At 46.5% G+C, this 17,206-nt stretch overlaps 1 protein-coding gene across 19 annotated transcripts in view; it reads right to left on the bottom strand.

Annotated features, from left to right (window-relative positions):
• ATG10 (autophagy related 10) overlaps positions 1–16,625 on the bottom strand; it is a 272,261-nt gene extending 255,636 nt beyond the window's left edge. For 9 of the 19 annotated variants that reach the window (XM_070056374.1, XM_070056382.1, XM_070056364.1 and 6 more), the window contains exons 1-2: positions 16,487–16,625; positions 42–161 (exon numbers count right to left, since the gene is read on the bottom strand). In XM_070056374.1, the coding sequence (XP_069912475.1) occupies positions 42–149 (108 nt within the window). In that variant the 5' untranslated portion in view covers positions 150–161; positions 16,487–16,625. Of the gene's footprint in view, positions 1–41; positions 162–3,443; positions 3,800–16,486 lie in introns of those variants that run through there. The other 10 variants (XM_070056376.1, XM_070056368.1, XM_070056379.1 and 7 more) reach the window with 10 other exon arrangements.
• Between the last annotated feature and the right edge of the window lie 581 nt (positions 16,626–17,206).

The raw sequence follows: 17,206 nt of genomic DNA, 5'->3' as shown, positions 1-17,206 counted from the left end.
CGCCCCCCATTGAAATAGGACATAAAAATGTCTGTCCTTACCTTAGACGTTCTCCATTCCCATCCGTCGCCTATCAGTTGTGAATGTTTGATGAATTCTGCACAACAATGCTGGAATGCTTTCTCCCCAAAGAACTCATCTTGTTCCATGTCAAAGGATAACTGCAGTATAAAAACAGTATTAGCTTCAGCTCCAGAATAAACATTGAGAACAATTCTAATTGTCTTACTTCTTTAAACATACCAAATTTGGAGATGTAGAATGGAAGACAGCCTCAGTACCATTTCCATCTTTCGTGCCCAATCCTCATTTTTAAAATCACACATCAAGAAAAATGTGATCAACATGAAAACCCCAAAACTACATTCATAATTTTTTATAATGAAGACAGTATAAATCCTTGCTGTTATACTTTAGTAGGATCTGTATTTAGTGAAAAGTTTGGCCTGTTCATAAATTAATCTAAAGAGCTTAATTTTATTTCATTTCTTGCCTGGAAGCAATCTCCTTAGACCTTCCATCTCCACCTCTACCTTGGCTCTTAACACTGATAATTTAACACTGACTAGTGGAGCTAAGCTAGTCTGCACACTTTAATAGAAAGTTCAACTTACCAACAAATGATGTCCTGCAACCTGAAATTATTTTCAAGGTATAAGCTGATCATCACCTACTAACCTACTTTATCAAATCTACAAATGTGAAATCTCAAGAAATACACTTATATTTGTTATACAAATCTGTTTAAAACATGAAGCATTCTTTATGCAATGAGAATTTTGGAGCAGGAAGGAAACACAGGCCATGCAATCCTGTCCGTGATAAGTCAGATCAAGTGAATTCCCGTGTTCTCCTCATTGGTGACAAACATTATCAAGGCTATCACGCATTATGTCAGGCCTTGTGCTGGACACTTCACATCCTCAGCTAATCCTCACACAGTCCTAAGGGGGTTGCTACCCCCATTTCTCAATGAAAAAAGGGAGCGCAATCTGCTCAAGAATACAAACAAAAGGGTTCAAACCTCTATTTTGTGCCAAGGCAATGACTCATCTGTCCTAGCTGAGTCCCAAACCAGTGTTCTTTCTGATTATTCCAATGCAGTAGCATGAACCGACATGACAATCTGTTCATTCATCTCACAAATACATGCTGAATATCTACTTAGTAGTAGATGCTATGCAGAAGGAAAGATCAGATAAACAAAAATGAAAAAATACATAGTCCCTACCTTTGAGAGAGCTCATACTCTAAAAAGGGGAGAGGTGAGGAAAATGACTACAGGAGAAACTCTTTTAACTAACTTCCATCCAACAGCACGCCAGATAAATTAACACAATGTCCACTCCCTCCGTACAACACTGATTGATGTCTACTGATCACAACTCTCTGCTCCAAGCAGTTGAATGAATTCATAAACCATATCTTATATCAGAAAATATACACTTCAATTAAACATTAAACAAACCATAAAATATAAGTGAAAAAGAAAGACAAGTGGTATTTCTATGATTGAATGCCTTGGAAAAGACATGATAAAGGTGAGTCTCTGTAAGAAAAACAAACTGCTACAGAACTAGGAGAGGACAGCACTACTGAAAGGATTTGGGGGGGGGGGGTGAGTCATACACCAGAATTCTGCACTCAAATCACTGCATAAGCGGCTTGCTTTTTTTTTTTTTTTTTTTTTTTTTTTCATTTAAACCAAAACTAGAAATCTAGAGGGTGCATTCTGGGTGCAGCTTAATCAAGAATGAACAATGAATTCCAATCAAGTATCCACACTCCAAAGAAAATGCCTTGGTCATCACTTAAAAATTGGAAAATGAATGTATTTAAGTTGAATTTAAATATTTATAGTAGGCATTTTTTTTTTAACTCCAGCTTTTCCAATTAACTGCTCAACTATCAGTTCCAACAGCACTGGGAAACAGAACTTCAAGATGGTATGAACAGGCACAAGGAATGGAAGTGGAAGTGAATCTTGAAATTAGGTAGGAGTGTTTGCTTGGCAAATCATCATCAGATAAAACTAGGGGCTGGAACAGTGCTCCAAACCAGGAGAACAGTGCGAATCAAGTCAAATGAGGGTGCAGAGAATAAGAAGTTTGGTGTCACAGGAACATGAGGCAGAAGTTAGGAAGAGGGGAAAATGGTGGAATCACACTCAAGTTAAACCCACCTGCCCTCACTAGTGGAGTAGAAATGGATGGGAAGGGGGCCAGTGCTGTGGCGCACCAGGTTAAAGCCCTGGCCTGAGGCAGCAGCATCCCATATGGGCGCCGGTTCTAGTCCCGGCTGCTCCTCTTCCAAACCAGCTCTCTGCTGTGGCCTGGGAAAGCAGTAGAAGATGGCCCAAGTCTTTGGGCCCCTGCACCTGCAGGGAAGACCCAGAAGAAGCTCCTGGCTCCTGGCTTCAGATCGCCGCAGGCCTGGCCATTGAGGCCATCTGAGGAGTGAACCAGCAGATGGAAGACCTCTCTGTCTCTACCTCTCTCTGTAACTCTTTCAAATAAATACAATAAATCTTAAAAAAGAAAGAAAGAAATGGACGGGAAGGGCCTCAAAGACACAAAAGAGCAATGAAGTTCCTCAAAAGAGGCTTGGGTGTCCTTGCAAGGGTGTGGAACCACTTCTGTAGGAAATGGAGAACCTGTGTTGAAAGCTGAAGGGGCTGGGAGGAGGACAGATTTGAAGGGCAGCAGCCTGAGGCAGGGAGAAGAGTTAGAAGCTGTTCGCAGCGTCTGCCTCAGAGGTCAGGAGGGTCTGAAGCCAGGCAAGGAAAAAGAAAGAACACGGGTCTCGGGTGAAGGGGAGAAGCCAAGATAAACTTACAGTTAGAGTCATCTCTCTGAAGACACAACTGAAAGCATGAGGGTGCCTATCACCTAGCTAGAACACAGAGAACACATTCTTCCCAGGGCTTCCCGTGACTCTTGACACTTTACACTCCATTTCCTGTGTATCAGCCTGTTTGTTTATTTGTGGGAGAGAATCCATAATTTTCAACAGATTGTTTAAAGGTTATAAGGAAAAGTCAAGAACCTCTGTGTATAGGGAAGGGCAGAGGTGGAGAGAAATCTGCAGAACAGAAGCAGTTAAGCCAGCTGTGGAGGAACAGGAACCAACAAGAGAACCAGAGGACAGAGTCAACCATGAGGAGGTGGTCCTAGAAGGGGTGGTATTACAGAGTCCAGTGTAGGGTTCAAGAGAGCAGAGAATAGCACACAGACATCCAACAGTGTCACAGGTGGCTCACTAAGGAGAGGACTGAAAATATCCATGAACTTGACAGCAGTCAATGAGGCCCTTAGTGGCCAGTGTTGGCAGCATGAAGAGAGAAGTCATGTTGCAGAGTGCTAAGGAGAAAACCCAAAGTGAAGAAATGAAGATGACATTGCTGACTACTTTTTCAAAAAGTTTGGTTGAAAGTAGATACAAACCAGTAACAGAATGGACACACAGGCTTCAGGCAGGACACTGTTTTTCTTAAGAGACCTCTGAGAGTCATGTGCCACACAACGATGCTTTGGTGGAGGATGGACCACATACAAAATGGTGGCCTGGCAACAGTAGAATAGGGCTGAAAAACTCCTATCACCTAGTGATGTCACAGCCATTGTATCGTCATATGAACGCACTGCTTGTATGTTTGTGGTGATGTTGGTGTCCACACACCTACTGCACTGCCATTGTTTAAAAGTATAGCACATGCAGTCTGGATGCTGGACAATTAACAACAGACAACTATGCTACTGGTTTACAGACTGACTGTACTAACCTTATCATTACAGAGCACTACTTATAAAAACAAGGTTACTATACATAGTCCCAGGCAGCTCCTTCAGGCGTCCAGAAGGCGGCTTTGGCATCACAGGGGATGACAGCTCCATGCATGTTGCTGCTCCTGACCACCTTCCAGTGGGACAAGATGTGCAAGTGATATTGATGAGCATGACCCCGTACAGGCCTAAGCCAATGTGTTTGTTCCTTGGTCTCTCTCTCAGATGTAGGCTAATGCCTATGTTCCTACCTCGCAAGTACACTACATGATGTTCACAATGATGAAATCGCCTAACACATTTCTCAGAAAGCATCCCCATCATTAAAAGATGCACCATTTAAGTAGGTGCTTAAACCAGACAAGGGGGTGGGAGAGAGGGTAAGTTAAAAACAGCAAAGAGAAAAAGTGACTGATGAAGCAATAACGTAAAGGGCTTGGGAGGGAATGCAACCAATAGCACAGAAGGATGCATTCGAACAATACAAACCCATTCTCCTGCAAGGAAAGACACCTGAGAACCCCTCGAAACGGTCGAGAAGTCTCTGGAAGAAGACCCACTGCTAAGGAAGAGGGAGTTACAGGATACACTGGTGCAGGGCAGGACAAGATGAGTTGCAGAGAGCCAGGAGGGTGGTGGACGCAGAGTGTGGGAGAAGCCTAGTGTGGAACTGGAATTGCTGGTGACGGAAATGAGAGAGCAGAATGCAAGGATAAGCAGATGGAGGTCTCATTAAAACCGAAGCTCCAGCAAGGTTGGAGACCCTGGATGTATAGTGCCACGCTCTGGGAGCTGTTGTGGTAGTGGTCATTGTGCTCAGTACTCCAAGTGTGGAGACCAGCACAAAAGATGCCTGCATGGGGCCAGCGCTGTGGCATAGCGGGTAGGGCCGTTGCCTGCAGTGCCAGCATCCCATGTGGGCGCCAGTTCGAGTCCCGGCTCCTCCACTTCCAATCCAGCTCTCTGTGGCCTGGGAAAGCAGTGGAGGATGGCCCAAGTCCTTGGGCCCCTGCACCCACGTAGGAGACCTGGAGGAAGCTCCTGGCCCCTGGCTTCAGTGTGGCACAGCTCCAACTGTTGCGGCCACTGGGGAGTGGACTGACAGATGGAAGACCTCTCTCTGCCTCTCCTTCTCTATGTAACTCTGACTTTCAGGTAAATAAATAAATCTTTAAAAAAAAAAAAAAGAAGAAGAAGAAGAAGATGCCTGCATGACCCAGAGCTGAGTTTTTGCTGGGCTGTTTTGGTAGAAGGATTAGCATGTAAAAGGGAATAGAAAATGCAAGTGAGAACGGCTCAGCAGTTCGGGTCATGTAAGAAAGGAAAAGATGCAAGGGAAAGCTAAAGGGGTTGGGAAAACACAGAGACATCAAGGACTATAAAACATCAAAAAGTCTTAAGACCGGTAGTGAAAGGGGGAGATGAAGCAATGGAAAGAACATGAGATTTTAGAAAGCGATGGAGTCTCGGCTATGGTCACACAAGTGAGTATATAAAGTAGCTTGGAGGTGAGTATTACTGGAGCTCAGGAAGGTTCTAAGATGAGGCTTAGATTCCTTCTCAAGACGGTACTAAAGGCAGCTACTACCACTGGACAAGGATAGGACGTGAGAAAACCTACTCACAATGGCTGAAAGAACTGAATCACATGAGCCTCAAAGGAGCAGGACTGTTCATATGAGGCTAGAGAAGCAGGGACCTGACTCTGGCTCCAGGGAGGTGAGGGCAGCTGGAGATCTCCACTCCCTAAGTCTTGTGGGGCAGAGAAAATGATGGATTCCATTCCAGGGGCTTCTCTACCTTTTTTTTTTTTTTAAGTCAATTTCCTCTGAATCTAGTCAATGAAAGCGCTGATGTGTGAAGCTTCCAGTGGGAAGACTGATCTGCAATGCGCTCACTGCTCACCCCAACCTGAACACACAAGCTGCTCACCTCAACCAGAGCACTGTCAACTCAGGCCACCCGACGCCTTGACCTGGGAGCACTTTTCAACAACGTACTCCACAGGATGTAGTAGCACAGGAAATAGTGGGTTAACGGTCTGGGTAAGTTCCTTTCCTATAGATGCCTCCTAAGATCACAGTGGAATTGGGGTAAAAAGGCCTGGAAGAGCAAGCATCAAGCACGGTGTGTGATTCCAGACCACTGGCTATCAAAGGATAGAGCGACGGCGGTTAGAGCTCCAGGCTGCACACAGGCTTCTGATTACAAAAGGTGCTCAGTGCAGACACAGACTGAGAAAGTAACGTCCACCAAAATGCTAAAAGGAAATGCTGGGGCCAACCAAGCAAAAGGAGAAAGCCTAATGTAACAGAAGGCACAAAACTCTGAATCTAAGAGGAAGTCTGATATCTGAAGAATTCTCCTTTGATGAAACAGAGGTGGAGAGGTGCACGGGGAGAACTACTGTTGAAGGCCTTATGGCCTGAGGGCTCAAAAGAGTTTTGAAAGTGAAAGTGAACTGATGGGATTTGCAGTCTGGCTTCCAGTAGAGACTGCAATCTTGCCTGAGTGGATGAAGTCAGTTAAAAGGTTCTTACGGTAATCTGAGAGACAGACACAATGATGCGACACAGCCCAGATATGGGCAGGAGGAAGGAATTCAAAAAGACTTTTGATAGTAGACTCATTACAACTGACAGAGTTTGGCACATGCAGGAAAAAGAAAAGCGAAGACTCAAGAATGAGTCCAAGCTTTCTGCCTTCTGCTGGTGGTGCATGGACTGACAGACACAGTGAAACCTGGAGGAACAGCAGTTTGGGGAGACAGAGGGGTTTCCTTTAGCCATACTGAATCGGAAATGTCTGTACAACACCCAGATGAAGGGGTCCAGTAGGCATTTTGAGGTGAGTCTTGAATTCACAAGAAGAGAGACACCTGCTATGAAAATATCAGTTCTGTACCAAGTATACCTAGATGGTAAAACACATTTCATCACTCAGCACTGAAGGAGAAGGTACAGAGTCACAATAGGTAGAGAAGACTGAAACGGAAAAGTAAAGGAAATCACTTCCCCAGTTATTCGACAGACCACACATAGCAAAAGATAGTAACTCAAAGAAAAGTTGGCTCTTTCACAAAAAATACTAATGTACTTGAGAATTTTTTTAAATTCCAAACAAACTCTTAATTACAAAATTGAACAAGTAAAAACACTCCATTCCCTAAGCCCTCCAGTTACACAAGATTCACTTAACTATTGAATACGTTAGTTAAAACATAAAATTTTACTCAACAGCCAAACTTTACCTAATTAACAGCATTTGCTATCAGCAAGATTTGAACATCAAAATTCTAATTGCTATTTGGTCGAATACTTGTAAAATTATCCAAAGACTGGCCTTTGCTAAAGGATGTTATACACAATGATGTAACCACTTATAGCTTGATTACAAAATCAGGAACATCTACTGTATTAAAAAGATATCCATCTCAATATGAACCATCACAACAACTCATATTGAAATAGCACTGAATAACTGTTTCATTGCTTATGTAAGAATATTTCAACTAATTATAAAAAAATGAAAATACAATCCAATCAACATTTCTAGACACACTTTTTAAGTTGTCATACTTTCGTCTTCTACCAAGTTCATGGCTTATTAGAAGCAAAAATTTGAATCTTATAATATCCTAATATGAGATGGATGGAAATAGTCAAAAATAGAAAAATCACAACTGAAGATTATCAAGTAATAATGGCAAAAATAATCCTTACTTCACAAATGAAAACCTGTAGGTATGTGAACTGCCTGCTTCCAGACAAGAGATCTTAACTAAAGTCAGACTAGAGGTGACAACAGAACACAATGAACCTCTCGTTTCCAATTAGAGCCAAAAGACAGAAATGAGTCAGAGCTCCTCATGCCATAAAGAATAAGTTGTTAATACATCTACTCGGCTCGCTTGAACAGCTGTTTTTTTTTAATTTTCAATCAAAATCTTTTTTCACTTGTCTCAGCAGAGACCAGACCTAGTAAGATAAAATACTTCTTCCCCATCAAAAGAGACTAGTATTTCCAAACAACAGTCAGCCTAGACATTGAGAAGCAGCATATGCTGCTGCTATTCACATACAACTTCTCATTAAATCAGCCCCAGTGAATTCTTTTTCATGTTTATTTTTATTTACTTAAAAGGTAAAGTTTCAGAGGGAGAGAGACAGAGACAGAGATTTCTATCCACTGATTTACCCCTCGAATGCCTACAACAGCCGGGGCTCGGTCAGAACAAAGCCAGGAGCCGGGGACTCAATCCGGGTCTTCCACATAGGTATCAGGGATCCAAGCATTTGTGCCGTCATCTGCTGCTTCCCAGGATGTGCTAGAATTCTCAGGAAGCTAGAACTGGAATCAGAGCCATCTGGGACGCTGAGCCAAATGCCCCACTTTGAATTCCTGTAGGTTAATCACATACCTAGCAGTGTCTTTGGTGGAGGCCCTATAACTTTTAGGAACAAGTATCTCAGGAGACTGCGAGAGAATTCTCTATAGCAGTTCGCGTGAACACAGTGAGATGTCTGAATATATGTAAGGGAAGCGCAGGACAGCCAGAAACCGACTATTGCAGGCACAGGAACAAGCCAAAAAGTACACTTCAAACTGCAGTATCTTCACGGGTCGAGTGGGCTTTCCCCATGATCAACAAGTATTCCCAGGTACATCATTTGCATTTCTGGGCACAGTGCTCCCCACCAGCACAGCCCTGAGCTTTGGAGCACTCACCAGTGCCCTGGGGCAATCATCCACAGCAAGGAAGCAAAAGGGGTTAAAATTTAAATCTGAAGTCCTAGGCCAGAAAGATTATGCATTTTCTGATTTCCACAGGCCCCAAAATAAGCACCTTTAATTAGTACCTGGGTTACTTCTGAAGAAGAGTGATGCTTAAAAATTGAAACCAAAAATGGATCATTTTGCTGAGACTGTCAAAGATCTGGACTTCAAGAGCATTTGGCAGCCTGGGGAGAGCGCAGCGGCATGGCCCAGGCCGATGAAGGGCAGACAAGCATCAGAAGGGGGGAGGGCAGCTCCGTCTGGCACAGCTGCCCAGCAGGATTCAGTTCTCCTTCCCTGCCTCCACAATAAAACTGAGAGCCTGGGGCCACTGCTGCTGACACCACATCCTACGTCAGAGGGCCAGTTCCAGACGCTGCTTCCAGCCCAGCTTCCTGCTAATGCGCCTGGGAAGGCAGCAGAGATGGCCCAAGGGCTTAGGCCCCTGCCACCCATGTAGGGAGCCAGGATGGACTCTCTGACTCCCAGCTTTGGCCTGATCCAGACCTGGCTGTTGTAGCCATTGGAGGAGTGAACCACCAATGGAAGATTCTCTCTCCCTCTCCCTATATCCCTATTGCTCTGCCTTTCAAATAATCAAATAAATCTTACACACACACACACACACGAAATCAAAGTTTCCTCCAGACTGGAAATGAGGCTCTCTGTTGGCAGGTGAAATCAGCTCTGATCTCTGCGGCAGGTCCACTGAGGAAGAAGGTAAGAAGGCACCTCACTCTCCCCTACTCTGAACTTTCCTCAGAAAAACAAATTCTGAGTTGAACTGGCTTCCACCCGCCAGTCTCTTTCAAGGCAGCTCTGTGCCAATCACACAAAGCATATGACCAGAAGGGAAAGGCAAGGCCACGTGGCACACTGCACACTGTGAAGTAGCCAGTGACAGGTAGCTACAGGAAAAGGATTTGCCCTTGGACTAGTATTGTCTCAATGCTAACACCAAAAAAACTATGAACTTTCAAATCACACAAAGACAATCTCCCTGTTGTAGGCACAGGACTGAAAACTAAACAACAGGGATGAAAGCCATCTCTGGAGTGTAGAGGAAGACGTAGTCTTCATAAATCTGGCTGGACTCACCTACCTGCTCTCCAACCTAACACCGAGAAGATCCCTTCTGCACTGGTCTGAGGAGGGATGCTTGCTCGCGCTGACCAGTCAAGGGGAGTACACCAAAACCTTGCCCAGCCACAGGGGCCACGATCAGCTCTTATCTAAGCAAAGAGGGGCAAAGCCACCTCTGTCCTGGGCTTACACAGGCAAGCAGGGTACAACTTAGAAATGACCTGCTCCACGATGCTCTCAACTAAAGAAGGAAAAGCAAAGAAGGCCTCTGAAGGCAAAAGAAGAGGGAGGGAAAAAATTGAGATTAAAAAGGAAACTGGATAAGAAAAAACTGGAAGAAAATTCAAACATATAACAGTAGAGACATTAATTAGATGCCGCAGAGAACAGAAGCTGGGGGAAAATCAAATCAGTATTTCAGCATACACTTGCGAGACGCTTTCCAAACACACAGAAGAAAAGGGGCTAAGAGGAAAACAATGCGTATTGATTGATGCCAAGGACAAAGAACACAAATCCAACCTGCAAGTAACTGGCATTTCTGAACTGCAATCATAAGCAAGTGTACAACTGAAAAATGCTTCTGGCTTGGAAAAACAGATTTGAAAGATTTACCTATAAATTAAAAGGATTCATTATGTTTCCGAGAAAAACTGTTGGACAGAAACTTTTGCCTACACATAGCCTAGTGGAATTTCTTAAAAAAGAAAAAGATCCAGGCAGAAAAATCATTTTACCTGTGAAGGAACAAAAATTAAACGAAGCCTCAGCCATCTTCTCTACCATGAACACCAGATGACGAGGGAGCAATGCCCACAAAGCTTGGGACTCGCATCTTAGTCTTCCTATCTTAGCACCTGTAACAGGCAGGTGGAGGATTGCCCCAAAACTAAGGGGGGCACCTCCCCACACACGCACACATACAAATGCAAATTACCTACCTGGGAAAGTTTGTTGGATCCTGGGAAAAATTCACCCTAACAAGGCACTACAGTTACAAGTATACTTCTTTGGGTTGTAGTCTCTGTAGCAGACACTCTCTGGCTATCCTGCCCCATAGTGTTCAATAAATCCTCCTGCTCACTCTGATTGCTCTAGTGAATTCTTTTACAACCTGCCATGCTTACCTCAACTGGTTGCTTCCTGCAACAAGACACAACTGTAGACTTTAAATAAAGGTTGTATTAAATAAACGAAAAACTCAAAAAGTACAAGTGAACTTATTGTACATCTGTGCATCAATTGGACTTTTCCCTACTGAAGCAGATTTCTGACATCTGATCGGACACAAGATCACGTTTCTCGTATAAAACCAGACTTCTCTGTAAGCATGTAAGAGAAATCGATCCGCCACTGGTGGTGATTTGAGCTGATTTACCTGCTCAGATTTTCCTGCTGCCTTTGAATAGTGGTACTTGTAAAACAAACTCCAGTCAGCACATAGGCTAATTATACCAGAATTGGGAACTAATGGGGTACGACCTTGGCCAAAAATATCCAACAAGTAAGCTACTGAAAACATCAACAAAATATCACAGACTTGGGGCTTGCTGAATATAGATGATAGAGCAATATGTCTTTAAGATACACTACCAAGCACCATTATTCTCTTAGGGGGAGAAAAAATTGTGAATGGTTGGACACTGTTGTAATGGAAAAGATGTTTCTGGTACGTTTTTCTTCCTGCAAAGTCTCTGTTCAAACAGTAAATAAATGTGCCTTATTATTTCCATTTATTCATTCAGCAAAGACAAGATCTCAGTCCTTGTTACACTTGTCTTCCTAGGAAGGAATGTCAAATTTTTCCTGGGCAAACCAGAGATTTCACGAAAAGGGAGTTTGGAAGACATGAATTTAACTCTTGAAGAACTGTCAAAGTTGAAAAGGGTCTACCAGGTGGAGATAAAGACACCCCTAAAAAATGGAAGAGCTCCTGCAAAAACAGGGCCCGAGTGCATGCTAAAAAAATAAATAAATAATGGCGGTGGATACAGCACAGGGTGGGTGGAGTGGCCTGCTGGCCACTCCCCTGCTTAACCTCTCTGCAGGGGAGTGTTTGGAAACAAATGGGGTCATACTGGGTTGTCCAAGTCCAAGGGTTCTAGTTTGCTGTTGCCATTTAGTGCCCACGAAGTGGGGGGAGAGGGGGTAAATTATCCTACAATGTTCAGACATCTCTCACACAAGGAAGAACTGTCCATAAAAATGCCAGGAGAGTCCCTTGACAAATACTGGGGAGTAGAGTAGGATCTGACCAAATCTGAGGAACTCCTGGACTTTTGAGTATTCCCTAAATCTGCAATCAAAATCTGCATTTCACTCATGAGATACTTATCTCCAAGTGTTGTAGGACAAACTAGGGGTGGGTGTCTTGTGTAGTGCCATAGGAGTGCCTAGGTTTGTGTCCAAGCTCTGCTTCCAACTCTAGCTTCCTGCTAATGCACGCACTGGGAGGCAGTGCTGGAGTAATTGCCACCAATGTAGAAGACCTAGACTGAGTTCTGGGCTTCTGGGTTTGACCTAGCCCAACCCCAGCTGATGCGGGCATTTGGGGAGTGAACCAGCAGATGTGAGATCCCTGTCTGTCTCTATTTCTTTCAAAAAAAAAAAAAAAATCTTTTTTAAAAGGTAATCTAAGGGGCTGGCGCCGTGGCTCACTTGGCTAATCCTCTGCCTGTGGTGCCAGTACCCCGAGTTCTAGTCCCAGTTGGGGCACCAGGTACTAGTCCTGGTTGCTCCTCTTCCAATCCAGCTCTCTACTGTGCGCTGGGAGGGCAGTGGAGGATGGCCCAAGTCCTTGGGTCCCTGTACCCGCATGGGAGACTGGGAGAAAGCACCCAGCTCCTGGCTTCAGATCAGCACAGCGCCGGCCGTGGCAGCCATTTGGGGGAGTGAACCAACGGAAGGAAGGCCTTTCTGTCTCTCTCTCACTGTCTATAACTCTCTGTCTCTCTCTCTCACTAACTCTGCCTATCAAAAAATAAAAATAATAAAGGTAAACTAAGGCACATTTTGAAGAGTTTATTTGAGCAACGATTCATGAAGTAGGCAGCTCCAGAAGGCAAGCAGTATGCATTCTACCAAACACAAGGCTGGGGCCGGCTCCGTGGCATAGTAGGTTGTCTCCGACTGTGGCGCTGGCATCTCATATGGATGCCAGTTCCTGTCCTGGCTGCTCCATTTCCGATCCAGCTCTCTGCTTATGGCCTGGGAAAGCAGTAGAAGATGGCCCAAGTCCTTGGGCCCCTGTACCCACATGGGAGACCTGGCTCCTGGCTTTGGATCAACCCAACTTCCTCCATCCGCGGCAGCCATTTGGGGAATGAACCAGAGGATGGAAGACCTTTGTCTCTGCCCCTGTCTGTAACTCTGCTTCTCAAATAAATACATTAAAAACAAAACAAAACACCATAAAACTCTTACGGAGTCAATGCTGAAGCAAGGCAAACAAACGATTTGACTGGCTACAGGAGAGCAGTGGTCTTACTTGGGTCATTCCAGTGGAAAATTCCTGGTCCTAGATGAGATGGCATTTTCTGATTAGTTAAGCCTAGGTTTCCTTTCCTAGAAGGTGACCACTGACACAGAACTGGGTTTTGGTTTGTTTCCCTGGGAATCCAAGATGCCAGAATTTCTTCAGGTAATGGTCTCCCAATTACTTACTATAACACTGGAGATGATGTTTTTGCTGAGCAAGGGGAATGTTTACTTCTTTGCTTTGACTATGGTGAAGCTTAGAACTTAGTCTGTGGCCTATGTTTAACAACTGTTCAACTTTTCATGTCTATTTCAGTGTAATGCACCTAATCTCATCTTTCTAGTTAAGCTTCATTTTCTCATAATTCTGTTTTATCTTTATTCTATATTGATTTTATCATTTGTTTCAAACACTTTTAAAACAAAATAAAATCAGGAGCAACACGGATGACACTGCAGCACAGGGTAAGCCACCACCTGTGACACCAGCATCCCACGGCTGCTCCACTTCTGATCCAACTTCCTGCTAACAGGCCTGGGGAAGCAGCAGCAGATACTTGGGCCCCTGTCACCCACTTGGGAGATTTGGATAGAATTCCAGGCTCCTGGCTTCGTCCTGGTCAACCCCAGCTGTTGTGGCCATTTGGGAAGTGAATCAGCTGATAGAAGATCTGTTTCTCTGTCTATCCCTCTTTGTCTGTAACTCTGTATTTCAAATAAATAAATCTTGTTTTTTAAAAAATTGGCAGCCTATATTAGGTTTGGCCCAGTGCTGGCCACTGTGGCCATTTGGAGACTGAACCAGCAGATAAAAGATTTGTGGCTCTCTGGCTCTCCCTCTCACTCTGTAACTCTGCCTTTCAAATAAATCTTAAAAAAAGATGCAAAATAGAAAACAGGCAATTAAATTAGTAAGACAGGAAGAAAAAAACATTACACTGAGCCCTCACAATCATCCTGGGAAAGCTTTCGGGGATTTTTTAAAAGGAAAGAGTGTATATTACAAGATCTTTGCTTTCAACAGTTTGCAATAAAATTTGTAAGAAAGGATTCAAACTGGAGTGAACATTAGAGAATAAAAGACAATACAATGATAAATTGTGTAACCACTATTTAAGGAATTAGTATGGATTAAAATAATTAAAGTAGCATGTATTGAGCTCTTACTGTGAACCAAGAACTGTGGTAACTCCAGTCCTCACAGCGAGCCTAGGAGGAAAGTTACTAGGATTTTCTGCTCCACAAATAAGGAAATTGCGACAGAGAGGGTAAGCAGCTTGTGCAAATTACACAGCAGGTAAGTGCAGCTTAACTAAGGCCCCAAGGAAGCAGAAGGCGCACCACATGGGAGTTAGATTTCAGCCAGTCATTGAACTGTGAGAGGCAGCAAGCAGCTGATACACGGTCTAAAACTAAAAGCACTGTCCACTCCAAACATCGGGCCATAGGAAACTATTATAGATCCTCAAGCTCAGAAGAGATGACTGAAAAATCCTCTGGGAAAGATATGACTTAACAGTGATAGGAAATAATCCTAACTTGGAAGTTCAACTCTTACTACACTGCCTTCCTGGATCCCATAAACATCCATGACCAGGCACCTCAAGCCTCGGGGGGCCAAGCACACTCCTACACAGGTCTCAGCAACCTCTCCCTAACCAGGATGCCTTCAAGTGAGACTTCCTCTCCATCCCCCTACTTTTCAATTGTTTTATACCCAGCCTCCTTATCCTCTGAAGGTTTCTGCTTTCCACAGATCATCTCTATGGTTGTTTCTGTTGTGGCTTCCTGATTGTATTTATGATTCAAACACAACCTCTAAGGTCCCAAACGCATCTCAAGTCTACAGACTTAATAAATCAAGCCCAGTCGTAAGCAGTCTACTTACTGAAGCTTTACCCTGCTTGTTTTTCCTAAGGGGCTACTTATCGTTCTCAGGAACTTATTAAGGATTAGACTGCTATCCACATATAATTAGCCATAAGACATTATTCCTAATTTGATCGTCTGATAATGCGGCAAAATTTCAGTTCACTTTTGTCCTAAACAAAACAGAAGGTGGTAGGGAAGAGAAATAGGGGACAGAGAAAAATCCTCTTACACCATTCCACACCACAGTGAGTCCCCTTTATAACTGTTTCCACTAGTACCCTCAATGAAAAATATCAACAATATTGAAATTCCGTAATTTGCAGGACTATAACTTCAATTTCTCAATATTTATCTTTTGGTCCAGGTTTTCATTTTGTAAAGTTTCCTCTCACTGACATTTGCCCTCCGGAAGTGGTGCGGAGGAATCTGCTTTAAGCACCCCATGGGGCCCATGTTCTTCAGTCCCGAAAAGTACGGTTAAGCTTGTGCCACTCAAGCGCAGGCCACTGCCAAACCCTCAGAGTTACGATAAGCATGACTCACAAGGAGCCTGTGGGCAAGATTTATGGAGCTCGCGATCACGGGGCACGCTGTAACACGAACCCCGAAGAAAATCACGTGTGACTGCGAGGTCAGGATACAGAAGACCCCATAAAGCAGCAAAGCCTCCACCTCCAGGGCTACTTCCGTCTCCTGCTAACAATCAGTGCCTCAGTTGCTCAAAAAGACCGCACCCTGTGGTCATGAACCCTCCCTCCACCAGGCCTCGCACCCTGGGGTCACGAGCCCTCCCTCCACCAGGCCTCGACTGCGAGGCCCCGCACCCTGGGGTCACGAGCCCTCCCTCCACCAGGCCTCGCACCCTGTGGTCATGAACCCTCCCTCCACCAGGCCCCACACCCTGTGGTCATGAGCCCTCCCTCCACCAGGCCTCGGCTGCGAGGCCCCGCACCCTGTGGTCATGAGCCCTCCCTCCACCAGGCCTGGGCTGCGAGGCCCCATGCTTTTGCCTACTTCCCACGGTCTTCCTATAAATTTACCCCCAGCAGGCACTTCTGCACACCCCGTACCGCTTCCGTGCTGTCCTAGGCTAAGGGCCGGGGGCTGCTGGCCCTAACCACTGGGTTTCTTGGTGAACCTCAAAGCTAATGGGCGCTGGGGCCCGAGCCCCGGGGACGCCCTGTCCTCTGTGCACGGCCCACGGACAAGGCCTCGGGCCACAAAGGAGACCACCGCGCCGGGGCGGGACGGCAGGGCGGGACGGCTGGACGCGGAGGCGGCCCCGGCGCCCGCAGCCTTTCCCGGCGCCGGCCCGGGAGCGGGCAGCACGGGCAGCACGGGCGCGCAGGCCACGCGCGGAGTCCCGCGTCCGCGGCCTTCTGTTCGGGGCCGCGCGCCTCCCGCCCGCCCTTCCTCCCGTCCCCGGAGTGGGGTGAGGACCGCGCGGGAAGCCGAGGCGCCGGGCGGCCGCCGCCATTGGCTGCGAGGATACTCACCCCGCTCCGCTCGGCCCCTGACCCGGCGCCCGGCCTCGCGGGGCGGGGCGGGGCGCCGGGGCCGAGAAGGGGCGGAGGGAGGCGCCCGGCGCCGCGAGCGCGGGGCGCGGCCCACGGGGCGCGGGTGCGGGCGCCGAGCCGGGGCGAGGGGCAGCCGCCTGAGGCGCCCCGGCCCTGCCTCGGAGGCCGGGGCGCGGGAGCCCGCGTCGGAGCATGCGCACTGCGCCGCGCCGCGCCGCGCGGGCGGGTGACGTTGTCGGCGGCGCGCTCGGGGCTGGGCCCTGGACGCGGCCGGGTGCGAGGCTGCTTCGCCGTGCGCATCCGGAGCCATCCGGCCGTGCTCCGGCACGGGGGCGTTGGCGGCGGGGACCCTGTGACCGGCAGCGGAAGGTGCAGCCGTCTGGGGAACACAGGAGTAGGGGTGAAAGTGGGGTGGCCAGCCAGGGCCGTAGTGCGGGGCACCCCGCTTTAAACTTAAGATGGAGGCGGAAATTAGGACGCCTGGTGTTACAAGGGTTCCTCTGTGGTACGTAAAATGCAGTGACTGGAGAGCAGGGGCGAAGCTACAGCCTGTGGCGCCTGCACCCCCTGAGGAAGGTGCGCCGCTTCCCGGTCAGCTCCCTGCTAAGGGCCGGGGAGACCAGCGGAAGATGGCCGCCCCCCGGGGAGACCAGCGGAAGATGGCCGCTCCTGGGGGAGACCCGGATGAAGGCCGCCCCC

Source organism: Oryctolagus cuniculus, chromosome 14, assembly GCF_964237555.1.
Source record: "Oryctolagus cuniculus chromosome 14, mOryCun1.1, whole genome shotgun sequence".
NCBI lineage: Eukaryota > Metazoa > Chordata > Mammalia > Lagomorpha > Leporidae > Oryctolagus > Oryctolagus cuniculus.
Note: the sequence above shows the minus strand (reverse complement) of the source record. Positions and strands in the feature narration are given on the sequence as shown.